Source organism: Rhincodon typus, chromosome 34 (assembly GCF_021869965.1).
Source record: "Rhincodon typus isolate 14 chromosome 34, sRhiTyp1.1, whole genome shotgun sequence".
NCBI lineage: Eukaryota > Metazoa > Chordata > Chondrichthyes > Orectolobiformes > Rhincodontidae > Rhincodon > Rhincodon typus.
The window spans coordinates 20139957-20164522 of NC_063365.1; the positions used below are offsets into that span (position 1 = coordinate 20139957).

The window sequence follows — 24566 nt, forward strand, 5'->3', positions numbered from 1 at the left end:
ATCTTTGAAGAAATCTTGCAGTGAAATTTTTCTTGCCAATCTGTTTAGTGGAAAGAATTGCTGGTTCCTGCTGCTTCCGCCGAGCCCCACTCATCAGGTTCCAAGGTCAAGTCAGAATGGGGGTGAAATAGTTAGTTATTTATATTGGCAAATGTTGTAGAGCACAGAATCCAAATATTCTGGATGGTTGTCCATGAATGTTTTATCGTTAGTGGTTCCAAGTATCTGGATAAGTTTAAACAGACTCCTAGTGCCTCTGAAATTCCTCTTGCTAAAATCTTTTTAAGTGCTAAAATGAAAGAACTGCAGATGCTGGAGACCTGAAACAAAAGCAGAAATTGTTTGAGAAACCCAGGAGGTCTGGCATCATCTGTGGAGAGGAAACCGAGTTAATGTTTTGAGTACAGTTCTGGTCACCACACTACTACAAGGATGTGGAGGTTTTGGAGAGGGTATAGAAACAGGTTTACCAGGATGTTGCCTGGTTTGGAGGGTACTAGCTATGAGAAGAGATTGCAAAAACTTGGTTTGTTTTCACTTGAATGTCAGAGGCTGAGGGGCAACTTGTTAGAGGCTTACAAAATTATGACAGGCATGGATAGAATGCATAGTTGGAGTCTTTTTTTCCCCCAAGAGTAGAAATGTCAATTACTAGGAAACATAAGTTTAAGGTGAAAGGGGGAATCTTTAAATGAGATGTAAGAGGTAAGTTTTTTTATGCAAAGGGTGGTAAGTATCTGGAATGTGCTGCCAGAGGAGGTGGTAGAAGCAGATCCAATAGCAATGTTTAAGAGGCATCTTGACAGATACATAAATAGGCAGGAAATGGGGAAATACAGGCAAAAGGTTTTTAGTTTAGAAAGGCATCATGTGTTGGTGCAGGCTTGTTGGGCTGAAGGGCCTGTTCTTTTGCTGCACAGTCCTTTGTTCTTTGTTCAATCCACTGACTTCTGAAGAAGGATCACTGGATTTGAAATGTTAACTCTGTTTTCTCTCCACAGATGCTGCCATCCTTTTACAGGCACTTTGTAATGCATTTCTTAGTGTAGTCAACAAAATACTTTGTTGCCCTTTAGTTTATAATGTCTCTGCTTTGCCTGTATATATTATAGAGGATAGTTCCACGGTATACTTTTACAGTCAATAATGCAAAATAACTCTGAAATGGGCATCAGAGATAGCAAGACCTGCAGATGTTGGAGTCAGAGACAGCACAGTGTGGAGCTGGCGGAACACAGCAGGCCAGGCAGCATTTCCTTTCCTGCTCCTCTGATGCTGCCTGGCCTGCTGTGTTCCTCCAGCTCCACACTGTGTTATCTCTGAAATGAGCATGCTCTTTTTATATATAAAATGTAGCTGGGATGTTGCCATCTAGAAGGACAAGGGCAGCAGATACATCCTAACTTGGAAATATATCGCCATTCTTTCACTGTTGCTGGGTCAAAATCCTGGAATTCGCTCCCTAATGGCATTGTGGGTCAACCCACAGCAGGTGGCCTGCAGCAGTTCAAGAAGGCCGCTCACCATCACCTTCTCAAGGGCATCTAGGGATGGGCAATAAATGCTGGCCCAGCCTGCAATGCCCACATCCCACAAATGAATAAATAAAAAACAGGATGATGGGTGGGAGAATATGTTACACACTAGTTAAAAAAACAGGTGAGAAACTGGAAAACCACCATCAGTTTTTGGGAAAGCCCCACTGGAATCGAGCACCTTTCAGACATTGGCCTCTGGGTGAATGAAGTCGTCAGCAGTGCCAGCCCTGCCTGCCTAGAGCTGCTAAATCTTCAGAGGCCCAGCAGTTCTTCATGCTGCCAATGGGAGCAGAGGCTGCTGGGTCAATTTAGCCACCAAAGTCAAGGATCAATAAGGGAGCCCAGACCATAGGTGAAAGCAGGAGATGACGATCACAGAGAGGGGCAGGCAGAGGGATCAGTGGCAAGGGGAGGAGTTGGTATTCAGCACCACGTGTATCCCAATGCTGGATTCCTCAATCTGACTACACGGGCCTCACCCTTACTCCCAGCTGGTTACAAGCAAACCCAATGGATCCTGCTGGGCAGCTTACTGGGGGAATGAGAAAGCCATGGAAAGACCTGTTTAATCTTGAAGAGCAAAGAGAATGAATCTAATTGACATCCAGCGTGCCAACTGAGAACCTCATGTCACCCCCTTCTGCACTCCAGCTTAATCGGGGGAGGTTTCACTGCTTCTGGGGTCTCCAGTGGGACCTCTTTTGCCTTAGATTCTGTCACGACATGTACTGATAAAGGTTGTACATTTTATTCATTGAAGCATAAGTTTCAATTGGTGTCTGAAGGAGCAAACTTGTGACTTCCTCATCCTTGGGATGTCCCAATGAAACAGTATATCCTTTAAAGTGTAGACTCAATTGTAATATGGGAATCGCAGTAGCCAATTTGCCTACAACAGGCTCTGTCAAACAGCAATGATATGAAGGAACAAATAATCAACATTTTTTGTGATGTTGGTTTGGTCGATGAGTAAATATTGTCAAATGAATAAATAAGACAATGTGAAAATTTCCTTGTTCTTTAAGATCTTCTGTAGAGAGGGAGTTGATTAGACATTCATTCAAAAGATAGCACCATCAATATCTCTCACTTACTCATTGCTGCTCCCAGTTATTACTCCAACCACTGTCAAGACCACAAATTTATGACTCAAAGGTAGGAATGCTACCTATAAGCCGAGGTTAACGCCTAGCTATAATTTTATTATTGAGCTAATTAAAGGCAGCTTATTGTTCAGAGGTAGAGAGTAAGTTAATGATATTGGAATTGTTGTTATTGGTATTTCACATGGAATTTTCACTTTCAGAGCTGTGATTGAACATTTGTTTTGAGAAGGTTGCCAGAAAATTAATTGCTTGAAGTTCGATGTATTCTGGAAAATTGGCCAAGAACAAAGATGCAGCAGCTTAACTGTAAAGAGCAATTCATTCATCGTTGACAAGAAATTGTAATATTTTGTAGGATTCCTTCAGTGTGCACAGTGATGTTCTTGAGGGCTAATTATTGTAACAGCTTGAATCTGTATTTGACCCTGGTTAATGTGGCAGCATTAACCAGATTATTCCCTGAAACTTGTATGTGGTTGCAGGGAAGCTGAGAATGACAGTTTGTTGTTACTCTGAGAGACATGTATTTAAAACTGACCTCACCTGATTTTTATTGCTCGAGAGTCTGTGTCCTTGATGGCCACATGTGGAATAATTTGTCTGTCTAGGTGAGGAGGGTTTGGCAGTTTCACTCATCTAAGTGTCTTTTCTGTAGACAGACCCCTCCCTCTAGGTGGGGTAACAAAGAAAAACGATACAAGAACAACTTTTACTTATTAAACCTATTTTTGCTAGTATTATTCATATAGGTACTACTGTTTGATAAATTTTATTCTGTCACTCACTTTTAGAACAGTTGTATATTAGCCTGAGAAGTACCAACATTCATGGCTTCAAGCTGTTGCCTTGAATAGGGTATTAAAATGCCAGTGATAAGCCTGTTATCATAGTTGTGTCAAGGGCTATCTGCTGAAGCTTCGTAATGCACTATCTTTAACAAACCATATTCCTTCCTCTGTTCAGTGCATGGTTGTCAGGATACGAAGACCCCGTGATTAATCGGATTAACCAGAGGATACAAGACCTGACGGGGCTTGATGTTTCCACAGCAGAGGAGCTGCAGGTAGGTGTGTGCAAAAAGGTTTTAGGGTGAATCAAATTTTATTCTAATGAGTAGAGAGAGAGTTATTTATCCCATTCGCGATGACCATTACTGCTGCGTGGTTCTTAGAAAAATGAAACATAATATTATAAATTAAGGTTATCAATAATAGAGCAGCATCTGGCTTGAAAAATGTGGCAGAGCCTTTGAATACAATCCGTTAAAACGATCAGGGAAATTAAAACAAGGATCGGAGGTTATCAAACTTCGGTAGCTAAGGCAGAGCAAAATACTACGGAGGCTGGAAAATTGAAATCAAGAGAAATGGCTCAAGTTCTCCACAGAGGCTGCCACACCTGACATTTGAGAATCGGTGTTTCAGGCAGGTGCCCCTTCATCAGACCTGCACCAATAAAAGGTCATTAATTGGAAACATTAACTCTGTTTTCATCTCTCTCTCTCTCTCTCTCTCTCTCTCTCTCTCTCTCTCTCTCTCTGCCTGGCCCACTGATTATTTCCAACACTCCTATCTTATTCACTTCGGTAGCCAACAACTTGGCCAATGTTACAAACTTCACTGTTTTTACCTTTCTCACACACAGCAGTTTTAGGTAACATTTTCACACCACTTCTAATTTTTAAAAGTCAAGATGAAGGGTAGAATTTACAATTCCAGGTACCATCCTTTCCTTCTGAACTGCAGTAGCCAGGATGCTAGGTGGTAAGTTAGGACTCTAATATGTCCTGGCAAGCTATGTGCTGCAATCCAAATGTGCAGGTCAGTACAGTTGTGTTTTCTGTATAAAGCAGTATTTGTTTCCCTTGTAGTTTTGATAGATTTTTAATCAGTAAGAGAATCAAGATTTATGAGGAAAAGTTAACAAAGTGGAATTGAGGATTATCAGACCAGCTCAGTGTAAGGTGGAACAAACTCAGTGGGCCAAATGGCCTACTTCTGAGGAAGAATCTCTGGACATGAAATGTTAACTCGGACTTTTCTTTACAGATGCTGCCAAACCTGCTGAGCTTTTCCAGCAACTTCTGGTTTCAGCCTACTTCTGCTCCTGTGTCTTATGACCTTATGTGCTCCTCTATTACTCTACACCTTTACTCCAACAGTTCTTGCACTGTCCATAGATGAGTTTGCCTCTCCATTTTATTCATTACTTTGCTAACCACTGAAGCTACACTGTTAGCTGAACTTGGATACAAAACTTTATGTTGCAGGTTAAAGCTCCAGAAGTTAACAGAAAACTTCTGCAGTATTTTTTTAAAGGACACAGCCGTTCAAGGAGATGCATGACCTTCAATATCAATTGGGAAAATTGATTGATTCTACAACTGGTTAATTATGTTTTGTTTTGAAAGAAATGCCAAACAATATGTTTCAGGAGGAAGATGAGAATGGAGAGAAATGCATTTATTCAGACCAAATTTTATTCCACTGCATGTTGCTGCCATAACATTACACAATATTTGATTTTATATAAACTTTCATTCTGTTAGCTAAATCGATTTGTGAAGAGGAATGAATTTTTCATGGTGTTCAGGCCAGCCTTTATCCTTCAAGCGAAGTCACTAAAAGCAGAAGGCTTTCAAAGAAATGCTTGGTTGAACTTTTCATTTGAAGCAAAGTTCTCTTTAGATGAGCCTTATACTCCATGTAATCCTGATAGAAAGTCATTTATCTTTTAGATAGATGTAAAATGATTTTTGTTAGCCATAACGCTATATTTACATTGACTGATCAGGCTATCCAATTCAGTCCTTAACGGATCACTCCTAGCAATGTGAGTATTTGGGGAAACCTTGGGAATGAAAGGGAACTGGATAAAGAGTAGGAAGACCACGTACTCATTGTAGACGTTTTATTGGGGGTAAGCTGGAGATGAAGAAGAACTTCAGATGGATTCAGGGCTTTGTGCTGGGACCAAAATTGCTTCCATATAAATGATCTGGACTCAGAAGCCCAAAGCAAAATGGCCAAGTAATGAGTTGGGGTGGGTTCCCTATCTTTGCAGATTAATAATAATTAATTTCCTTAGGATAATAATGACGTTAGAACCATAGGTTGCTGGCGTGGCCTGAGAATCTACTACTTTTTCACTGTACTGTAACCTTCTCAATAACACTTGGTGCTTGTGAAATGGACTGGTTCTGTCTGACTTCTCATTCTGCCGTAGGTGGCCAATTATGGGGTTGGGGGCCAGTATGAGCCTCACTTTGACTTTGGACGGGTAAGTGTGTCACTATTTTATTTTTCAGCCTGTTTTTTTCCCCACCATTTGTTTCTTTTTCCAGGTGGCTAATTATGGCGTGGGAGGGCAGTATGAGCCCCACCATGACTTTGCACGGGCAAGTAGCATCTTAGAAGTTGCAACTATCCCAAAACCACCCGCTTTTTATAATGAGCTTGCATGGGTAAACTAGCTCTAGCATTGCATGATAAGGGCAGCATCTCATTTGGGAAAATATGTTGGTTAATCAATAGATAATTGCAGCGTAATTAATTCTTTTTACTTGTTACATGCTAAGTGATGGATTCATGTCACAAAATTCAGGAACCAATATAAATCAAGACTTATCATCAAGATTTTTGGACAGCTGGCAACTTGAAGAGAAGAGAGTAGATTACTGGCCATACAGAAGTTTCCATGCATTATCCACGAAGTTGATGTAATTCTTGATTTATGTGTGTATTTTAATGTGTATTGTCAATCAGACCTGCACATCAGATTTCTGGCTAGTGCATTCTCAGCCCCTCTTTCCTGAAATAGAGGTGTTACGATAGCAATTCTTCAATCCACTGAGATCTTTCCAGAGTCTAGAAAATTTTGATAGGTCACATTCAATGTATCTGCTGTCTCTGTACCTACTTCTTTTAAGACCTGAGGATGAGGAAGCAATAGCCTAGTGGTATTATCATTAGACTGCTAATCCAGAGACCCAGGTATTGTTCTGGGGACCTGGGTTTGAATCCCACCACGGCATCAGGTGGAATTTGAATCAATAAATATCTGGATTTAAGAGTCTAATGATGGCCATAAATCCATTGCCGGTTGTTGGAAAAACCCACCTAGTTCACTGATGTCCTTTAGGGAAGGAAACTGCCATCTTTACCTCGTCTGGCCTACATATGACTCCAGATTCACAACAAATGTGGTTGACTCTTAACAGCCCTCTGGGCAATTAAGGATGAGCAATTAATGCTGGCCTGTCCAGCGATGCCCTCATCCCATGAATGAATAGAAAAAAATCAATGCCTTCAAGATATAGGATCTTGACCACAGCCATTTCTAATTGTTTTCCTGTGATTATGAATATTTTTGAATTCATTACTTTCACGTATCCTCTGGGGGTCCCTAACATTACAGATGCCAATCTTCAGCCAATTCAGTTCATTCCACATGATGTCAAGAACAACTGGATACCACAAGAGACTTTGGGCCCTGACAATACTCCGGAAATAGTACTGAGGACTTGTGTTCCAGAATTTATCTGCATCAGGCTATTCCAGTACAGCTACTACACTGGCATCTGCCCAGCAATGTGGAAAATTGCCCAGGTATGCTCTGTGTGCAAAAAAGCAGGACAAATCCAACCCAACAAGTTACCACCCCATCAGTGATGGAGGGGGTAGTCAACAGTGCTGTCAAGCAGCACATGCTTAGCAATAACCTATTATCTGATGCTCAGTTTGCTTTCCTCCAGGGCCACTCATACCTGAGCTCATTATAACCTTGCTTCAAACATGGACAAGAGAGCTGAACCCCAGAGAGGTGGTGAGAGTAACAAATATCAAGGCTGTATTAAACCGAGTGTGGCATTAAGGAGCCCTGTTAAAACTGAAGTCAGTGTGAATTGAAATCTCTTTTCCTGTTCGGAGTCATCCCTGGCAGAAAGGAAGATGGTTGTGGTTGTTAGAGATCACACATCTTGGCTCCAGGTCATTTCTTCAGGATTTCCTCAGGATAGTGTCCTAGACCCAGCCATCTTCAGCTGCTTCATCAACAACCTTCCCTCCATTTCAAGGCCAGAAATGGGATGTTTGCTAATGGTTGGACCTTGTTCAGCACCATCTGTAACTCTTCAGATACTACATCCCATGTTCAAATGCAGCAAGACCTGGGCTGAAAGGTCGCAAGTAACATTCAAACCACATATATGCCAGCAATGACGATCTCCAATGAAAGAGAATCTTGACCATTGTCTCTTGGTATTCAATGACATTGCCATCATTGAGTAATCCACCATCAGCATCCAGAGGGTTACCATTGACCAGAGACTGAACTGGACTAGCCACATCAATACTGGGTACAAGAGCTTGTCAGAGCCTGGGAAATCTACATTAAGTAACCTGACTTTTGACTGTATCACTGTTTCTTTGTGGTCAAAATTTCGGAACTACCTCCCTAATGGAATTATGGGTCTGTCTACACCAAATGGGCTGCAACAATTCAAGAAATCTCTATCTTTTTGAGAGCAATTATAGTAGAGTAATGAATACTGGCCTAGAAAAAGAAAATATTGTTTTGATATTACATCATTCTATGGACAGATGTGAATACATTACAATGGAGGAGAATATTTGTATTGGATTGGGGAAGCTGTTCTCTTGTTGCTTTGTACAGTTCCTGAACCAGGACACACATTTAAAAAAAATTAAAATTTAGCTGCTCTTATGTGTAATTTGTAATGCAAAAATATGTTTAGGTTGATAGTTTATATTTTATAAATTATATAAATAATTTGAAGAAAGAATTCAGCAAGAATTTTATAGAGCAATTGGTTTTACTTGTTTAAAATTGAATGAATATGAAATAGTCGTTTGTAGACAGGAAATTAAGTGGATTTGTGTTTTGTAGTCAAAGTGCGAATTGTAACGATATTATGGCTTTGAGGTATATTTTATCCTGTTTTTTTTTCAAATGAAGAGAGGTTGAGACAGAGGTGCTGAATAGCCGGAATATGAAAAGGAAATGAAACAGTTTGAATTACGATTAAAAGCAGAAGAAAAAGAAAGGAAGACCCTAGCAGACGAGAAGGAGAAAGAGCAAGATTTTGAATTTCAGAAGTTGACAATGAAAGCGGAATGTCAACTTAAAATGGTGAAAGTAGAAGGTAGGAGGAGTGATAGGGACAGTGATGAAGAGCAAACCCATTTAGCCAAAGGACTGGTGAGGATCTATTTAAATATGTCCAACCATTGCCAAAGAGAGCAACGTAGAAGCTTATTTCATTTGAGAAGTGGCTAAACAAATAAAATGGCCGGTGACCATATGGGTATTATTGATTCAAATCAAATTGTTAGGTGTAGATCTAGTGAGGTATTTGCATCACTATCACAGGAGCTAATTGGGAAGTATGATGAGGTGAAAAAAGCCATCTTAAGTACGTATAAACTAGTGCCAGAGGCCCACCGATGACGTTTCAGGAATCTGAGGAGGGAACCTGGTTAAACATACATTGAAGTTGAAAGTATCAAGCAAAGTAATTTTGATAGTTGGGTAAGGGCATTGAAAATAGATCAGACATATTACATTCTTAGAGAGACTCATTTTGGAGGAGTTCAAAAATTCACTTCCTGTGGTAGTGAGAACTCGTGGAAAGCAGAGAGTTAAACTGCAAGGTTAGCAGAGGAAATGGCAGATGGTTATGAATTAGTTCAGAAATCAAAGTTTGGCTTCTGAAATCAATTTCAATCTGTGAAGGATAGAAATTGGGGAAAAGAGAAATCCTCAGGTGGTAAGGGAAAAGGAGATGTCATTGAAGATAGTAAAGATAGTTTACCTCACGCTAAAAAGGAAACCCATGAAGGTGGAAAGAGAAGTGAACAAGCTTAGGTATTTTCATTGCAATAAAGCAGGCCACATGGAGTCGCAGTGTTGTTGGTTTAGAAAAAGCACTGGGAAGATGGATGTGGGAAAACAGGATAAAGCCAGTGAGTTTTGTTGAAGCGGTAAAGGAAAGCACAGTGCAATCTTAACAGCTGGACTGTACAGCCTGATCAGGGGTTGGTTGAGAAGAAAGTGCCAAATCTCTCTTAAAGAATTTACTTGCAAGGGTAAGATTTGTTCATGTGTGCCAGGAGGAGTAGGTAAAGAAGTTAAAATTTTCAGAGACATGGGAGCAAGTCAATATTTGATGGTGAGAGATGAGGAGATATGTAATTCAGAAGGAGTTTTGCCAGAAAAGATAGTAATACATGGAATTAATGGTGCTCCATTATTTAAAGTGAGGTTAGAGAGTCCAGTGAAAAGTGGTGAAGTGATAGTTGGAGTAAAGAGAAGTTCTCAGTTCCAGGAATACAGTTTATCCTTGTAATGATATCACTGGATCACTGGTGGGAATGATGTCTACTGTGGTTGAAAAGCCGGTGGAAAATCAGGTAACTGCGATGTTATAGGAAGTATATCCTGGGATTTTTCTGATGTGGTAACAAAGTCACAAAGCCACAGGTTGAGGCAGGAGGAGAAATCAAAGAATAAAGTTACGGAAGTTGAAGTTCAATAATCAGAAACTATGTTTGATTAAATGGTTGGAAAAAATTCAAGAACAGGTAGAGCACAAAGTGGATATTTTTAGTTCAGAGAAATTAACTAAATTATAATGGAAAGATGAAAAACTAAAGCTGTTGTATCAAAAATCATACACAGAAGAAGAATCTGAGTGTATTCCAGAATGTTACTACCTTAAAAATAACATCTTGATGAGGAAATGGAGACCATCACATATTCAGGTGCATGAGAAATGAGCAGAAGTTCATCAAGTTGTATTACCAGTGGGTAGTACATGAATTACCAGTAGGAGGTCATTTGGGAGTAAGGAAAACTCAGGCCAAAATGCAAAAACTGGCAGATAGTGTAACCAATCAAATTATATCTGGAACACAGTACCTTACACTTGCCTTTAAGTAAGATAAAAGTTAGGGTCTAAGCTATCTCCTTGATATATTTGAGGGGGGTGGTCTGGCCCATAACAGTATGTTATGTTTCATAGAAGGAGGTTTATTTGCATGCAAGTCCTTAAATTTTGCAGCTGTAACAGTAAGAGGTAGCATGCTCTTTATAGCCCTTCATTCTATGTTCTGTCTGTATTGTGGACTTGAGACTCCTGCTGGCTATCTTATGGATTCCAGCCAGGAGATGATTCCCTGTCATGTCTCCAAGATGATGACTTTAGTGTACCATTTTGACTATTTTCCACTCTTGAATTGAAACAGAGCTCCTTCAGCCTGTATGGAAGAGTGCAGTGTTTAGGCCCTTGACCTGAAAGAGAAGTGTTCATGGAGAATTAATAAAGTTTAAGATACAATGAGCACACATCATGAGGAGAACAGAGATTGGGAAAGTACAAGGTGGAGTCAGAATGGACTCTGGATGTAGGGCCAGAAACAAACGTCTGATTTTAATTTTATCCAGAATGTTACCTGGAAAACATGCCAGATCAAACGCATGGCTTGTTTTGCTTTTTCTGTGATGTATCACTGAGCAGAATCGCAATGTCATTCAAACTGAGATCTGCAAAACATCTGCCAATGTGGTATACTGCATCCGCTGTACCCGGTGTGGCTTCCTCTACATCGGGGAAACCAAGCGGAGGCTCGGGGACGGCTTTGCAGAACACCTACGCTCGGTTCGCAATAAACAACTGCACCTCCCAGTCGCGAACCATTTCAACTCCCCCCTCCCATTCCTCAGATGACATGTCCATCCTGGGCCTCCTGCAGTGCCACAACGATGCCACCCGAAGGTTGCAGGAACAGCAACTCATATTCCGCTTGGGAACCCTGCAGCCCAATGGTATCAATGTGGATTTCACAAGCTTCAAAATCTCCCCTCCCCCTACCGCATCCCAAAACCAGTCCGGCTCGTCCCCGCCTCTCTAACCTGTTCTTCCTCCCACCTATCCCCTCCTCCCACCTCAAGCCGCACCCCCATCTCCTGCCGACTAACCTCATCCCACCCCCTTGACCTGTCTGTCCTCCCTGGACTGACCTATCCCCTCCCTAACTCCCCAACTACACTCACCTTTACTGGCCCCATCCCCGCCTCTTCGACCTGTTTGTTTCCTCTCCACCTATCCTCTCCTCTATCCATCTTCTATCCGCCTCCCACTCTCTCCCTATTTATTTCAGAACCCCCTTCCCCTCCCCCTTTTCTGATGAAGGGTCTAGGCCCGAAACGTCAGCCTTTCTGCTCCTATGATGCTGCTTGGCCTGCTGTGTTCATCCAGCCCTGCACCTTGTTGTCTCCAATAATCTAATGTGTTTGTGGAATTGCTTTTGTCTGCTATAATAAAGGAGAGGTGAATCCATTGTCTAAGCATTTATGGGTTAGTGCTTCTGTTAAGATGGCAAATGAGTTGTGTGTAAAATGAATTGCCATCATTAATACTGGCACTGTAAAGTTTCATGGCCTATATTACTGACATTGCATCAACAGCAACTTTCTTTCCTCTAAATAGAAAGACGAGCCCGATGCATTCAAAGAATTGGGGACTGGAAACAGGATTGCCACCTGGTTATTTTATGTAAGTAAATCTGTTCTGCCATTTGGTTGATTGAATCTGAACAATTAATTCAGCAATTTAGTTAGTGACGTGTTGGAGTAACAAGAATGAAAGTGCCTTTAAAACAGCTGTTGTGTGTTCTGTTATATATTTGGGGGAAAAAAAATGTTTGAGGCACTTTAGCTACTTCTAAGAGGACAGTCCATTTTATCTCTCCTTTCGTTCTGCTTTGCATTTCACCACAGAGGCCCTGCTGAGAACAGAAGCTCAGCTGAATCCTACTGTTGGTTTTAAGGAACATGAATGCTGCCAGTTACTTGAAGTGCAAAAATGCACTTAAAATCATAGGACAAAACTCTGAAATGCGTTGCCCTGTTATGCAAGGGGGTTATTGCTACAGAATGAGCACTCAATTTACATTCTCAACATTTCTTCAGCTTGAACTTCTTTTATAACTCACGTCCACTCAGAATCCCCCACCACCCTGCGACAGGAGTACGGGGCCAGGTCACTTCATTGTTTGCCAATACAGTTTGCTCAAAACAACAGCTGAAAGCCAGTGCTGAAGGAGAGCTTTCAAACCTAGAACCATCAGGCAGAACTCGCAAGAAAGCATTGCATCCTACATTTTAACTTTTGAGTGAGATGCTGGGGGCAGATCCCACATATAGGCAACGTTGTATTTATACTTTATATGGTATTGAGCCTGAAGAGTACTGAATGAGGTTGAATTAGAGGTTTTGGACCTTGAGACAATGGGAGCAGAGCTGGCAGATATATTTCAGTCCCCAGACTATAATTATTTCGCCATTTGATGGGGGTCTCTTCATACATCCTGATGCTTGAAGAAGTATCAGATATTTGTAATAAAGATGACAGTTTGGATGTTTATTAAATTTTATTTGTAGCATGACATTAATTGTACAATCTGTTAAACAGCCTTTATTGAATATTTGGCACTGTTCCTTAGTCTTCAATTTTGATTTTACTCTGCCAGATGAGTGATGTAGCAGCTGGTGGAGCCACAGTTTTCCCTGAAGTAGGAGCAGCAGTATGGCCACAAAAGGTACTTGAATTGATTTTTGTCTCTCCTTCTACAATCCGGGACTTGTTTCCCACACGTGCTCTCACGTCTTTTCCTTGCACCTCCATGCCCTTGCATTTTCCTGTTCTCTGGTTCTGTCCTGTGTTCATTATTCTTGTTAGTTTAACACTGTGTTATCCAAATGAGAAGAGTAACATTTGGGATTTATCAAATTGGAGAGAACCTATTGATCATCATGAAAAACTAATGCAACCACAGCAAGTTCAGGAACACAGGAACAGGAGTAGGCCATTCAGCCCTTCGAGCCTCTTCGCTGTCCAATGAAATCATGGCTGACCTGTGGCCTGACTCCATACACCTGCCTTTTGGCCCATATATCTTAATGCCTTTTGCTAAAAAAAAATTATCTATCTCAGATTTAAAATTAACAACTGAGCAAACATCTCCATTTGTGGAAGAGAGTTCCAAACGTCTACCACCCTTTGTGTGTAGAAGCACTTTCTAACCCCTCTCCTGAATGGACTGGCTTTATTTCTCAGACTGTGAGCCCTAGTTCTTGAATCCCCAACCAGTGGAAGTAGTTTCTCTTTATCAACCCTGTCTGTTCCTGTTAGTATCTTGAAGACATTGATCAGATCACCCCTTAACCTTCTAAACTCTAGAGAAAACAGGCCTGATTTGTACATTCTTTCCTCATAATTTAACCCCTGAAGTCTAGGTATTATTCTTGTAAATCTACATTGTACTTCCTCCAAGGCTAATATATCCTTGCTAAGGTGTAGTGCCCAGATCTGTTAACGGTACTCCAAGTGGAGTCTAACCAGTGTTTTGTATAACTGCAGCATAACCTTTTGTATCCTTGTACTCCAGCCCTCTAGATATAAAAGCCAGCATTTCATTACCTTTCTTGATTATTTTCTGCACCTGGCTGCGACATTTGAAAGATCTATGTACCTGAACCCCCAAATGTCTTTGGATATCCATTGTATTAAACTTCATAGCGTCTAGAATATCCTCTGATCTGACCTTTGCTGTTCCACAATGGATAACCTCACTCTTGCTTTCCTTGAATTCCATGTCGGCCATTCACTTGGTCTATTAATATCCTTTTGAAATTTTACGCTATCATCTACACTGTCTACAATGCCACCGAACTTTGTGTCGTCAGCAAATTTGGATATATGACTTTCTGTACTATTCAATTCATTAATAAATAGTGTGAATAACTGAGGCCCTAACGCAGATCCTTGTGAGACACGACTGGTCTCATTCTGCCAATTTGAGTAACTACCCATAACCTTATTGTCCATCACCTGCCATTCAACCAATTTCCCAACCAAGGCAGTAATTTGCCCTCAATCTCTTAGTGAGACTTTATCAAATGCCTAAACAACAACTAATGTCTATTTGTAACACTGATGAAAGGAATTGTATTTCAAAATAGCCTGACTTAACCATTCAGAATCAGAAGGTATAGCAGAATGATAGTGTGTTTAAGCTCAGCTGTAAACTGTATTTGTATTATTCAAAATGGGGTGTGGGTGGGGAAAGGAGCAGCTCACTGGTGTGAACTGTCAGTCAGAAAATTGGTTGACCTAGTTAACCTTTCTTCTCAAAACTTCTCATTAATACAATATGATTGGTGGATTTGTAAGATTTTGGGTTCAGGAACCACAAATACCCAAAACTGGTGGTCAAGTATTAGTAAGTGTTTTCGAGGTCGCAACAGTTTAGATATGATGCATTAGCTAAGTAGATAGGAGAAGTATAAAAGCCTGCAACAATTGAAGGTGATTCACTGGTTTCAAAGGACAAAGGGATAGTTGACACAGTGTGTTGATCTCAATATCTTGTCTCAGCAGCATTCTGCTCACTAGCCGAAGTGCAGGACTGGAGGATTTGAGTTGTAAGGAGAGGCTGGATAGGCTGGGACTATTTTCACTGGCGCATAGGTTGAGAGGTAACCTTAGAGAGGTTTGTAAAATCATGAGGGGCATAGATAAAGTGAATAGCAAAGGTCTTTTCCCTGCGGTGGGTGAGTTCTAAACTAGGGGACATATTTTTAAGGTGAGCGGAGAAAGATTTAAAAGGGACCTAAGGGGCAACTTCTCCACACACAGGGTGGCTTGTATGTGCAATGAATTGCCAGAGGAAGTGGTAGATGCAAGTGCAGTTACAACATTCAAAAGACATTTGGATGGGTACATGAATAGGAAACGTTTAGAGGGATTGGGCCAAATACAGGCAAGCACAACTAGGTTAGTTTGGGAAACTTGGTCAGCATGGACGAGTTGGACCAAAGGGTCTATTTCCATGCTGTACGAGTCTATGTCTCTGTTAGGGACCTCTTGCCTGATCTTCCTCCATCTGCCTGACAAGAACTTTCTCCAAGCACTTGTTAACATTGTTTATTCCTCAGGGCTCGTATGTCAATTACTTGTTTGAATCTTTCTAATCAATGAATACAAGTGTAAGGTGTTTGAGCAGTCTGATTGACACCTCTTCCCCTCTCCCATCAGTTTAACTTAAGGTCAATTTTTAGTTTACTTCTAGCTCTGGCCAGGCACTCACTGAGATGCCATTCTTATTGAATTAGGGATTTAAACATCCAAATAGCTCTGTTTTTCTAAGGACTAGTTCATTTTCCAGAGGGAAAAGGAAAATAGTTTCACTGCCAAGGTGGCATTATGTTATGCCCGTTAATTCCACAGAATTGCATACTTTATTCTGAAAGGTATCTTTTTTAAATGTCTAATTTCTTGCGTCATGTAAACTAAGTCAGGATACTCGTGCATGTTACAAGCTGGTCATGCAAAGAATTGGAGGCTTGAGGTAACACTTTCATCCTTTAGTTCAGATTGAGAGCTCAAATTCCACCTCAGAACTTGGGCACATAATAGAGAGGAGTGCAGTATCATCAGAGGTATTGTCTTTCAGCTGACATATTTAACTAATGCCTACTTGTTTGGTCTGGCCAAAGTACAGCATTCCAACGCCTGTTTGAAGAGGAAAGGGCAGTGGAGATCTCCAAGAATCTGGGTTAACAGTAATATCCACCAAAACAAATAATCTGGCCACTCATCTTGCAACTCTTTTGTGGAACCTTTGTTGGTTTTTCACAGGTTCTGCAGATGGATGTTAAATACCTATTAGTTGAAGGTAACAGGCATTGCAGTAGCAGGCATTGAGTATTGGTTGGTGAATTGTACTTGGCTATGGGATAGGGTTTTTGTGGCACAATGGACGTGTCCCTGCCTCTGAACCAGAGTTGTGTGTTCGAGTCCAACCAACTTCAGAGGTATGTCATAACTTGTCTGAACAGTTTGATTAAAAATAATCACTTGGCTATGTACAAGGGCTCTTGTGATGCAGTGGCACAGTCCTTACCTCTGGATCAGAAGGTCAGAGGTGTGTCATAACATGTCCAAATCGGTTGATGTTAAAAAACTCAAATACATATCTCTAAAAGAGGACTTGAATCTACAAATCACCTAGTTTTCTTTTTAAGTTAGAGTGCCGTAATGTTTTAGTTTGATTTGGTTATCTTTGTTTCTTAATTATGCAAACAATGTACATAGGTGTCTATATAAAGAAGATCCAGCCAGCACAGAGGGAGTCTGTTTAGAGTGGACATGTAATGTCTGTGACAAGCAATAAGAGTCTTCATCAAAGCATTCTAGTCTATGTGTTCTTCACAAATAGGCATGGGGGAGCTCTAACAGTCTTGCTTTGCACACGTTACTTGTTGCATTTATCGAAATTGCAACAGTGACAAAGTTTGGAAGGTGATTTATTAGCTTTGGCACGTCCTGAAGATGTGAAAGGTGATATATAAATGAAAATATACTTTTTCCTTAGCAATGGACAACATCAGAGGTATCTTGCCCCGTCGCAGGGCAAGATGGGAATGAGAAACATTCAAGGGAGCTTTAAATACATAGTTCTTGCAGTGCAGTATTTAGCTGACTTTTTAATTAGCACATTCAACATCAATCGAAACTGCTGTTCTAGAGCTAAATTAACTCCCTGCTACCAATTTAGATTTTTCTGGTTTGTATGTATGTTGGATACTTAAACATAAATAGAAAAGAAAGATTGGAATTTGTTTAGAGGTTTTAACCATCTCAAACTTTACAAAGAAATTCATCAAGAAAGAACCGACCTGCATGCACTGGGTCAATGAGGTAACAAGAGATGGAAGCACTTTGAAGACGATGTGGAATGAGTGGCCAGTTCAAGCTTGTTGGTGAAGTTTATTGAGCATAATATCAGGAAACTCCCTGTTCTTTAAATGGCACAGCGAAATCTTTAATGTTTATTTGATCCGCTGCAGCAGGCAGAGGTTTGGTTTGGCATCTCACTCAAATCTCCACCAATGAAACATGCCTTCAGAAATGCATTGCAAGTGTGAGCCCAGGTGCAATTGATGGTGTCTGTGTTTTTGGTGGAGAAATTAGTCATTCCTCGCTATATAAAAGAACATGGCAATGTTCATGGTTTATTAAGCTGTGACACTGTGATTGCAAGTTTGTTAAGAAATGATTTATGCTTTGTTGCAACCCTGACAGTACTGATTTTCCCTTGATGTAAAAAATCCCAATTCAGATCTATCTGCTTAATTTGATTACTCGGTATTAAAGTTGGATGTAATTCTATTGAATGTACGAGTGTGTGTTCCAGGTAGGGCTAATTCTGGTTTGGTTTCAAGATTGTTTATATAATTCTTCAGTTATCCTTCATGGGCATTTGGCAAAAGCTGCAGGAATGCTTCAGATCATTGTTGCACTCACTGTGTGTATTAATGAGTTCATTTGCTTAAAGTTTTGAGAAATATATTGGATGTATTGCAGGGCTCAGCAGTATTTTGGTACAATCTGTTTCCCAGTGGAGAAGGTGATTACAGCACCCGACATGCAGCTTGCCCAGTATTAGTTGGAAACAAATGGGGTAAGTACAGAAATATGCTGTACATCAGGAGGAGTCGTGGGTATGTGTCAGCCTCATAAATTGTATAGCATAATTGTCAGGGGTAATCTCGCCCTTCTGATTAATTCACAGATTTTACCATATCCTTACAAATAACAATGGGTAGCCAACAAGGAACAACTATGAAATACAGCACACACTGTACACCACAGGCATTTCCTTAGAACTCATGACATAGCACTGTTACCTATTTTGTTTCAAAGACCACATAATCTTAGCCGGTCTTTTTCTTTGGAGCTATGCAAAATATTGAATTTGTGTAAAACAGTTCACTGGGGCAAAGAAGGAGATCGAGAGTTAGTGGGTTTAGGAAAGAAATTCCTGGTTCATGGGGTGATGCAGCTCAAGAGATCAAAGTTAGGTGACTGGGGTGTTGTAGGCCTGGAGGCAGTTTTTTTTAATTCATTCATGGGATGTGGGCATCGCTGACTGGCCAGCATTTATTGTCAATCCTTAGTTACCCTTGAGAAGGTGGTGGAGCTGCCTTCTTAAACTGCTGCAGTCCACTTGCTGTGGGTTAAGTGGATCGAAATGTGGGCAGCAAAAGTTTTCTCTGAAGTAAAAATAAAGTACTGGAGAAACTCAGCAGGTCTGGCAGCATTTGTGGAAAAAGAAACAGAGGTAATTTCAAGTCCGATATGACTTCCGAACTGAAGAGTTCTGTACAAGCTCTCTGTTTACGGAAGAGGGGAGGAAACAGGGTCAAGAGAAGTTGAAGTAATGGAGTTGACTCTGAAGCAGCAGCTCATTGAATGTTAAATCATGGATTACCAGGTTAAAGGTTAGCGCCTACAGTTTCCCCAGAGCTTCTAGTTTCAATTATCACACCCTGTCCAGTTTTCAAGTATGCCCCAGGCACTTTGGACAGGAGGGAAACATAGAATGACTGGGTTTTTTTATAATGGTGGTGTGACATTGGTCGTTGATGCACTGGGTTATAAGCTTGGAGCTGCCTCCCTAACAGCACCACAGGGTTATCTACAGCACATAGAGTCATATAGCATGGAAATAAACCCTTTGGCCTCAACTAGTCCATGCCGAATATAATCCTTAACTAAACTCGTCTGACCTACCTACTGCTGGCCCATATCCCTCCAAACCTTTCCTATTCATATTCCTACCTAATAGTCTTTTAAATGTCATAACACATCCTCCTCCACCACCTCAGGAAGTTCATTCCATACACAAACCATCTTCTGTGCGAAAAATTTGCCCCTCATGTCTCTTTTAAATCTCTCTCCTCTCACCTAAAAACGTGCCTGCTAGTCTTGAAATCCCCCATCCCCCGCTATGGAAAAGATACCTACCATTAACCCCATCTACGCCCCTCATGGTTTTATATGTCTCCACCTCCGATGCTCCAGTGGAAAACGTCCCAGCCTATCCATTGCAGCAATGCAAGAAGGCAACTCCCCATGACTTTCTCAGTGACAATTAGGGATGGACAATAAATGATTACCTCATCAACAACGCCGATATCCCATGAATAAATGAAGGGACTATAGAAAAATGAAGTGTACCCTATGCCTTTGGCAGCATCTTTGAACCCGATATTTCCTGGGTCACAATGGCCAATTGGAGCCATTAGGGCTGAAGCACGTTGGCCCCACAATCACCTGAAATATACTGGAAACTGAAAAAAAGTAAATTATTAGATGGTGTTAACTGATTCTCCTGAGTTTCATTCTTCCAGCTCCCTGCATAACTAATTACAATATTTTTGGAGTGGCTGTTCATTGAATTTTGCAATGAGGAGGTTTTTTATTCTTTCATTGGATACAGGCGTCACTGGTGAGTTCAGTATTTATTCCCAATCCCCACTGCCTCAGAACTGAACAGCGTGCTGGGGCCATTTCAAAGGACTGTTAAAGAATCAACCTCATTGCTATGGGTCTAGAGTCACTTGTAGGCCAAGATTGGGTAAGAATGGCAGATCTTTTTCATCAGTTAGTGAACCAGGTGGATTTTCACAACAATCAGTGAGAGTTTCAAGTCTAGCTTCATGTTCCAGTTTCTCGCGAATCGATTTCTGTTTTCCATATTTCCCCACTGAGTTTTCTGTTCATGCTGCCCAGATTATTCATGGATGGAAACTAAAAGATGGATTAAATTATCAAAGGCATTTTGAAATTATAATTTCCATGATTTAACCATTTGTGAACGAAATATCTGGCACCGGAAGCATCATGGATCTAGATGGCATAGATCAGGTCAATAACAGGGGTGCACAATTTTAAGGTGAAAGGCAGGATGTTTAGAGGGGATTTGAGGAAAAGCTTTTTCACCCAGAGGTTTGAGAGTGTCTGGAATGAACTGCCTGGAAAGCTGGTAGGGTGGGAAACCTCACACCTTTTTGAAAAGTACTTGGATGTGTACTTGAAGAGTCATAATATTCAACACTGTGGGCTTATTGCAGGGAAATAGGACCAGTGTAGGTCATAGTACGTTTTTGGTGGTACAGATTTGATGAGCCAAAGGGCCTCTTCTATAATGTATGATTCTATGGCAAGCCACTAGGGGATGGGCTAAAAATGCTAGCCTTGCCTACGTCTTGTGAGTGATAAAGCTTTTGGGGAAAAAACAAGGACAGGTAGGACCTCATTCAATGAATTTAGTAGGACTGCATTTTGGGTTTTGAACTCTCAGCTTGGAGCAAAAAATGAATTAGGGTCTCCTTACACAAATCATTAGACTACCCACTGGGCCTATATTTACATGGGACACCTTTAAGTTACATGCTCATGTTGCTACTTGTTTGTAGATTTTTAGTACACAGTACGATGGTGTGGTAGACAAGGGGTAGTTTCTTCCAAGAAGGTGGGGCTAGTTTCCTGGCTAGTGGGAAATGGCATGCTTTAACCAAAGTTTGCGTCCAATTGACTATTTTCCAGTGTCTAATAAATGGATCCATGAGCGTGGGCAGGAATTCCGAAGAAGATGTAACTTGTCAGAGTTGGATTGATGTTCCCTACTCTGTATTGTGAATTGCCCCCCTGTAGCCACACCGTCTACAATACAACATGGTTCCTGTTCAGATTCTTAATGTCACTCACTGCCTTCGCAACCCTCCCGCCCGCTGCCGACTCCACCCACCCATCCAGAATCCGTCTGACATGAAGATCGCGCTGTTCACTGCTATATGAAGACTTGAGGAAGGTTCTTGTTTTATAACCCTATCCATTGACAGGTTTTATTGAAATAGAGTTGGGCTGGTTAGAAAACTGGAAATGTTCCTCGCAATCGTAAATATTCTACGAAAATTGCATTTCTCCTTAATTAAGAAAAATGTTTGCTAAGGCTCTTTTCAACAAATTGATTTATAAAGATGATTTTGCAAAACTGAGATTCTGACATGAAGCTACAAGCATGAGAACCATCTTGGAAGCAAGGATTGTGGAGTCATTCCCTCTGAAGTATGTTTTGCTTGGGTACCTGTTGCATCATGTGGCTTTCAGGGATCATTCTAATGGAAATTGGTTCTCAGAATTTGGTCCAGTCTTATGAAATGCTTCACTGAAAAAGCAGGGAGTTTGCTAATTAATGAAGTGTTTTGTTTCAGAGCTAGAGGTTTTGTAGCTACATTTGTTAGGTCAGTGTACTCATAATGATGTAGATTGGATCTTTGAAGCCACATAAGTTCACTGAAAGATATAGTGTTGACTTTAGTAGTCTATTAATTCCTTATGTTAAATGTAAGAAAATTCTCTGCATCTTGAAACTTTTCAAAAGACTGTTGAGCACCACAAAGATCCATTGATCGGGGCACTTTTATTCCCAAAAGAAAGTGAATAATGTCAAGAGATATTTAGTTTTGCATTTATAGAGAGACAGATGAGAAATTACTTATTTAAACAAGGTGGCTGTTTTTGTACTGCATTCTAACATATGTATAACTCTCCCACTGTGATGCACTGTTTTTGTGTGGTATGCTCAGACAGCAAGACTTGGTACAGTTTTGCACAGAACACGACATCTAGGCCCGAAACGTCAGCCTTCCTGCTCCTCTGATGCTGCTTGGCCTGCTGTGTTCATCCAGCCTTACATCTTGTTATCTCTATCACTCCTGACATTTGCTGTTTCCTCGCATTGTTACCATTTGCTGCTCTTTCTAACTGTTGACCATCAGCTCTGCCATTGAGACGTGATACAGATCATGTGGCAACATCAATTTGTTATCCTAGCAATTAGTTGGCTTCTTGACATGACTGTGCCTATGGTTTGAGCACCTTTGAAATGATTCAGCAAAGATGCAATTACTGTACACTTACTAGAAAGACTGAATTGATACGTGGATATGTATCTTTTATTCCTGCGTTTTTAAAATATATTTACTTCATAAGCATTGTTGCTTCTCTTCCTCAGAGTTTACCCAGTTAATCATGATATAAAAGATAAACTTTTTAAATAAAGAAGTGTAACAAAAATATGGATTAGAAATTCTGAACCGTCAAAGATTTAAGAAGAATCGTTTGGTGTAGGGGATGCAGAAGGAATACTTTGACCGAATAGCATGAATGGAAATCCGGTGCCCAGGTGAATCTTTTTCAAAGGAAATGGGCTTTTTTTCTATGCTGTCAATGGGAGAAATGTGTATTTATATACCTTTTATTTTAAAATAAAACCAGTCCTTTTCTCTGTTTTCTTAAAATACCATTTTCTTTAATGTCTCATTTTGTACTTGGAGACGTGGGAAGTTTCCAACTCAGCACAACACATAGCTACTGCCTCAGGAATGAAACACAATCCAGACTTGATTGATCCAAGACAGATGGTGCCAGGTCAACAGGATGTGAGGCAAAAGCTTCTGGTCTTACCACACAGGCAGATATCTCTCTGTTAACTTTTTAAAGTAGGAAACAACCTGTTTGAAATCAGACAATCTTTCTTCATTTTTCAATTCGGAAGAACAACAACATTCAAGTTTATTCCTTGATTACAAATCCAGTGCACCGAGATAAAAACTATCATGAAAGGGCTCAGCCACATCACTGTCCTCTCTCTGCATTTCCCACAAACCTTGCTCATCAAGAAGTGTTTGTCTGCAGGGTTGACAGTTGCCAGGACTCCTGGCTTGTCTCATTGAGAGGACCAAGAATTGTTACAGAAGCAGGTAGGTAAGGCAGGAGGAGACGGTTGTAATTTTGTCCCAACAAATGGCTCCTTTCGGAACAGAATCTTTTTTTGTTTGTTGCTTTTTCTCCTCCGCCTGTAGACCTGGTATAACATTCCCAAGTTGTTTTCAATACAGTGGCAGTGCTTTGCTCTGCAAGGGCCTATCAAATGGCTGCCAGTGAAGCAAGTACCAGCAGCCATGCCTCCACTCCTCAGATGGCTCCATCCCTATCAATTCAGTTCAGTTGAGCACAGTACAGTTGCAGTGTATCTCTTCTGCCAATGAAGAGGAGCTACTTGAATTTTGATTTTTTTAAGTTTCCCTTGAACTATCATTGAAGGGTTATTTTTAAATCAAGATACTTTGTTGTCTTGAAAGATGGGAATGTGTTTTGCTTTCCCACAGATTCTAAAACACCAAATGGTACACCTCTGCACCTAAATTCAATAATTAACCTTGAGTATTTCTTCTCCTTCTATTACAGCGTCTGTTTTGCACTTGAACAAGAATCTGAATAAAGTCTCACTGCCGCAGGGAAGTTTTAGTCCTATGGTCTTTCAATTGACTGTTGAGTAACATTAAGCTGCTGCTTTTGGCAGATTTCAGTTTACAATTTTTTTAAAAAATTCCAGAGGAAACTCTGTAAATGTTTTTAAAATGCAGAGGTTGCAAAAAATGCAGCGAGCTAATAAAATACTCAGTCTTGAAACCTGGGAATTTGGACTTGATCATTAGGACACCGTGTGCAGATAGGTCTGTGCATACCAAGGAATAAGATTAAAAAGCTGTTTTATTTGTCCAGAGCTTCAAGTATGCCTTGTGTGAAATGGAATGTGGCCCACTCAACAAAAACAGCTGTTGACTTTTAAAACAGTATTTAAACATTTTCTCCAGATTTATGCTAAGCAGCTGTATTAAAAGGAATGCCCTAGTCCATGGATCCCACTTATAGAGATAGCTATGACCTTCCTCCCTGGGGACCTACACCTGGAGGTACAGCTTGCACAGGAATCAATGCAGCCATCAGAGTAGACAATGTTCGCTTAACCTTGATCTGGAGTAAATTACCAGGAAATGAAGTAAAGCAGCAGGTTTTGGCTTTCGAAACACACCCCCCAGTGCAGGAAAGCTTGCCTTACTTTTCCATATGTACTTTTTTTTTCCAATGGCTTCTTGGGGAGCACAATGAGCTAAATCTATTAAATTACTTTTTCAGTCAGCCTGG

The 24566-nt window shown here is 40.7% G+C and overlaps 1 protein-coding gene across 4 annotated transcripts in view; it reads left to right on the forward strand.

Moving 5' to 3' along the window:
• p4ha1b (prolyl 4-hydroxylase, alpha polypeptide I b) overlaps positions 1 to 23938 on the forward strand; it is a 50076-nt gene extending 26138 nt beyond the window's left edge. The window contains exons 9-14 of one of the 4 annotated variants that reach the window (XM_048616274.1): positions 3608 to 3707; positions 5870 to 5923; positions 12153 to 12218; positions 13195 to 13263; positions 18093 to 18189; positions 23826 to 23938. In XM_048616274.1, the coding sequence (XP_048472231.1) occupies positions 3608 to 3707; positions 5870 to 5923; positions 12153 to 12218; positions 13195 to 13263; positions 18093 to 18189; positions 23826 to 23917 (478 nt within the window). In that variant the 3' untranslated portion in view covers positions 23918 to 23938. Of the gene's footprint in view, positions 1 to 3607; positions 3708 to 5869; positions 5924 to 5987; positions 6042 to 12152; positions 12219 to 13194; positions 13264 to 18092; positions 18190 to 21119; positions 22880 to 23825 lie in introns of those variants that run through there. The other 3 variants (XM_048616275.1, XM_048616276.1, XM_048616277.1) reach the window with 3 other exon arrangements.
• Positions 23939 to 24566: the final 628 nt, after the last annotated feature.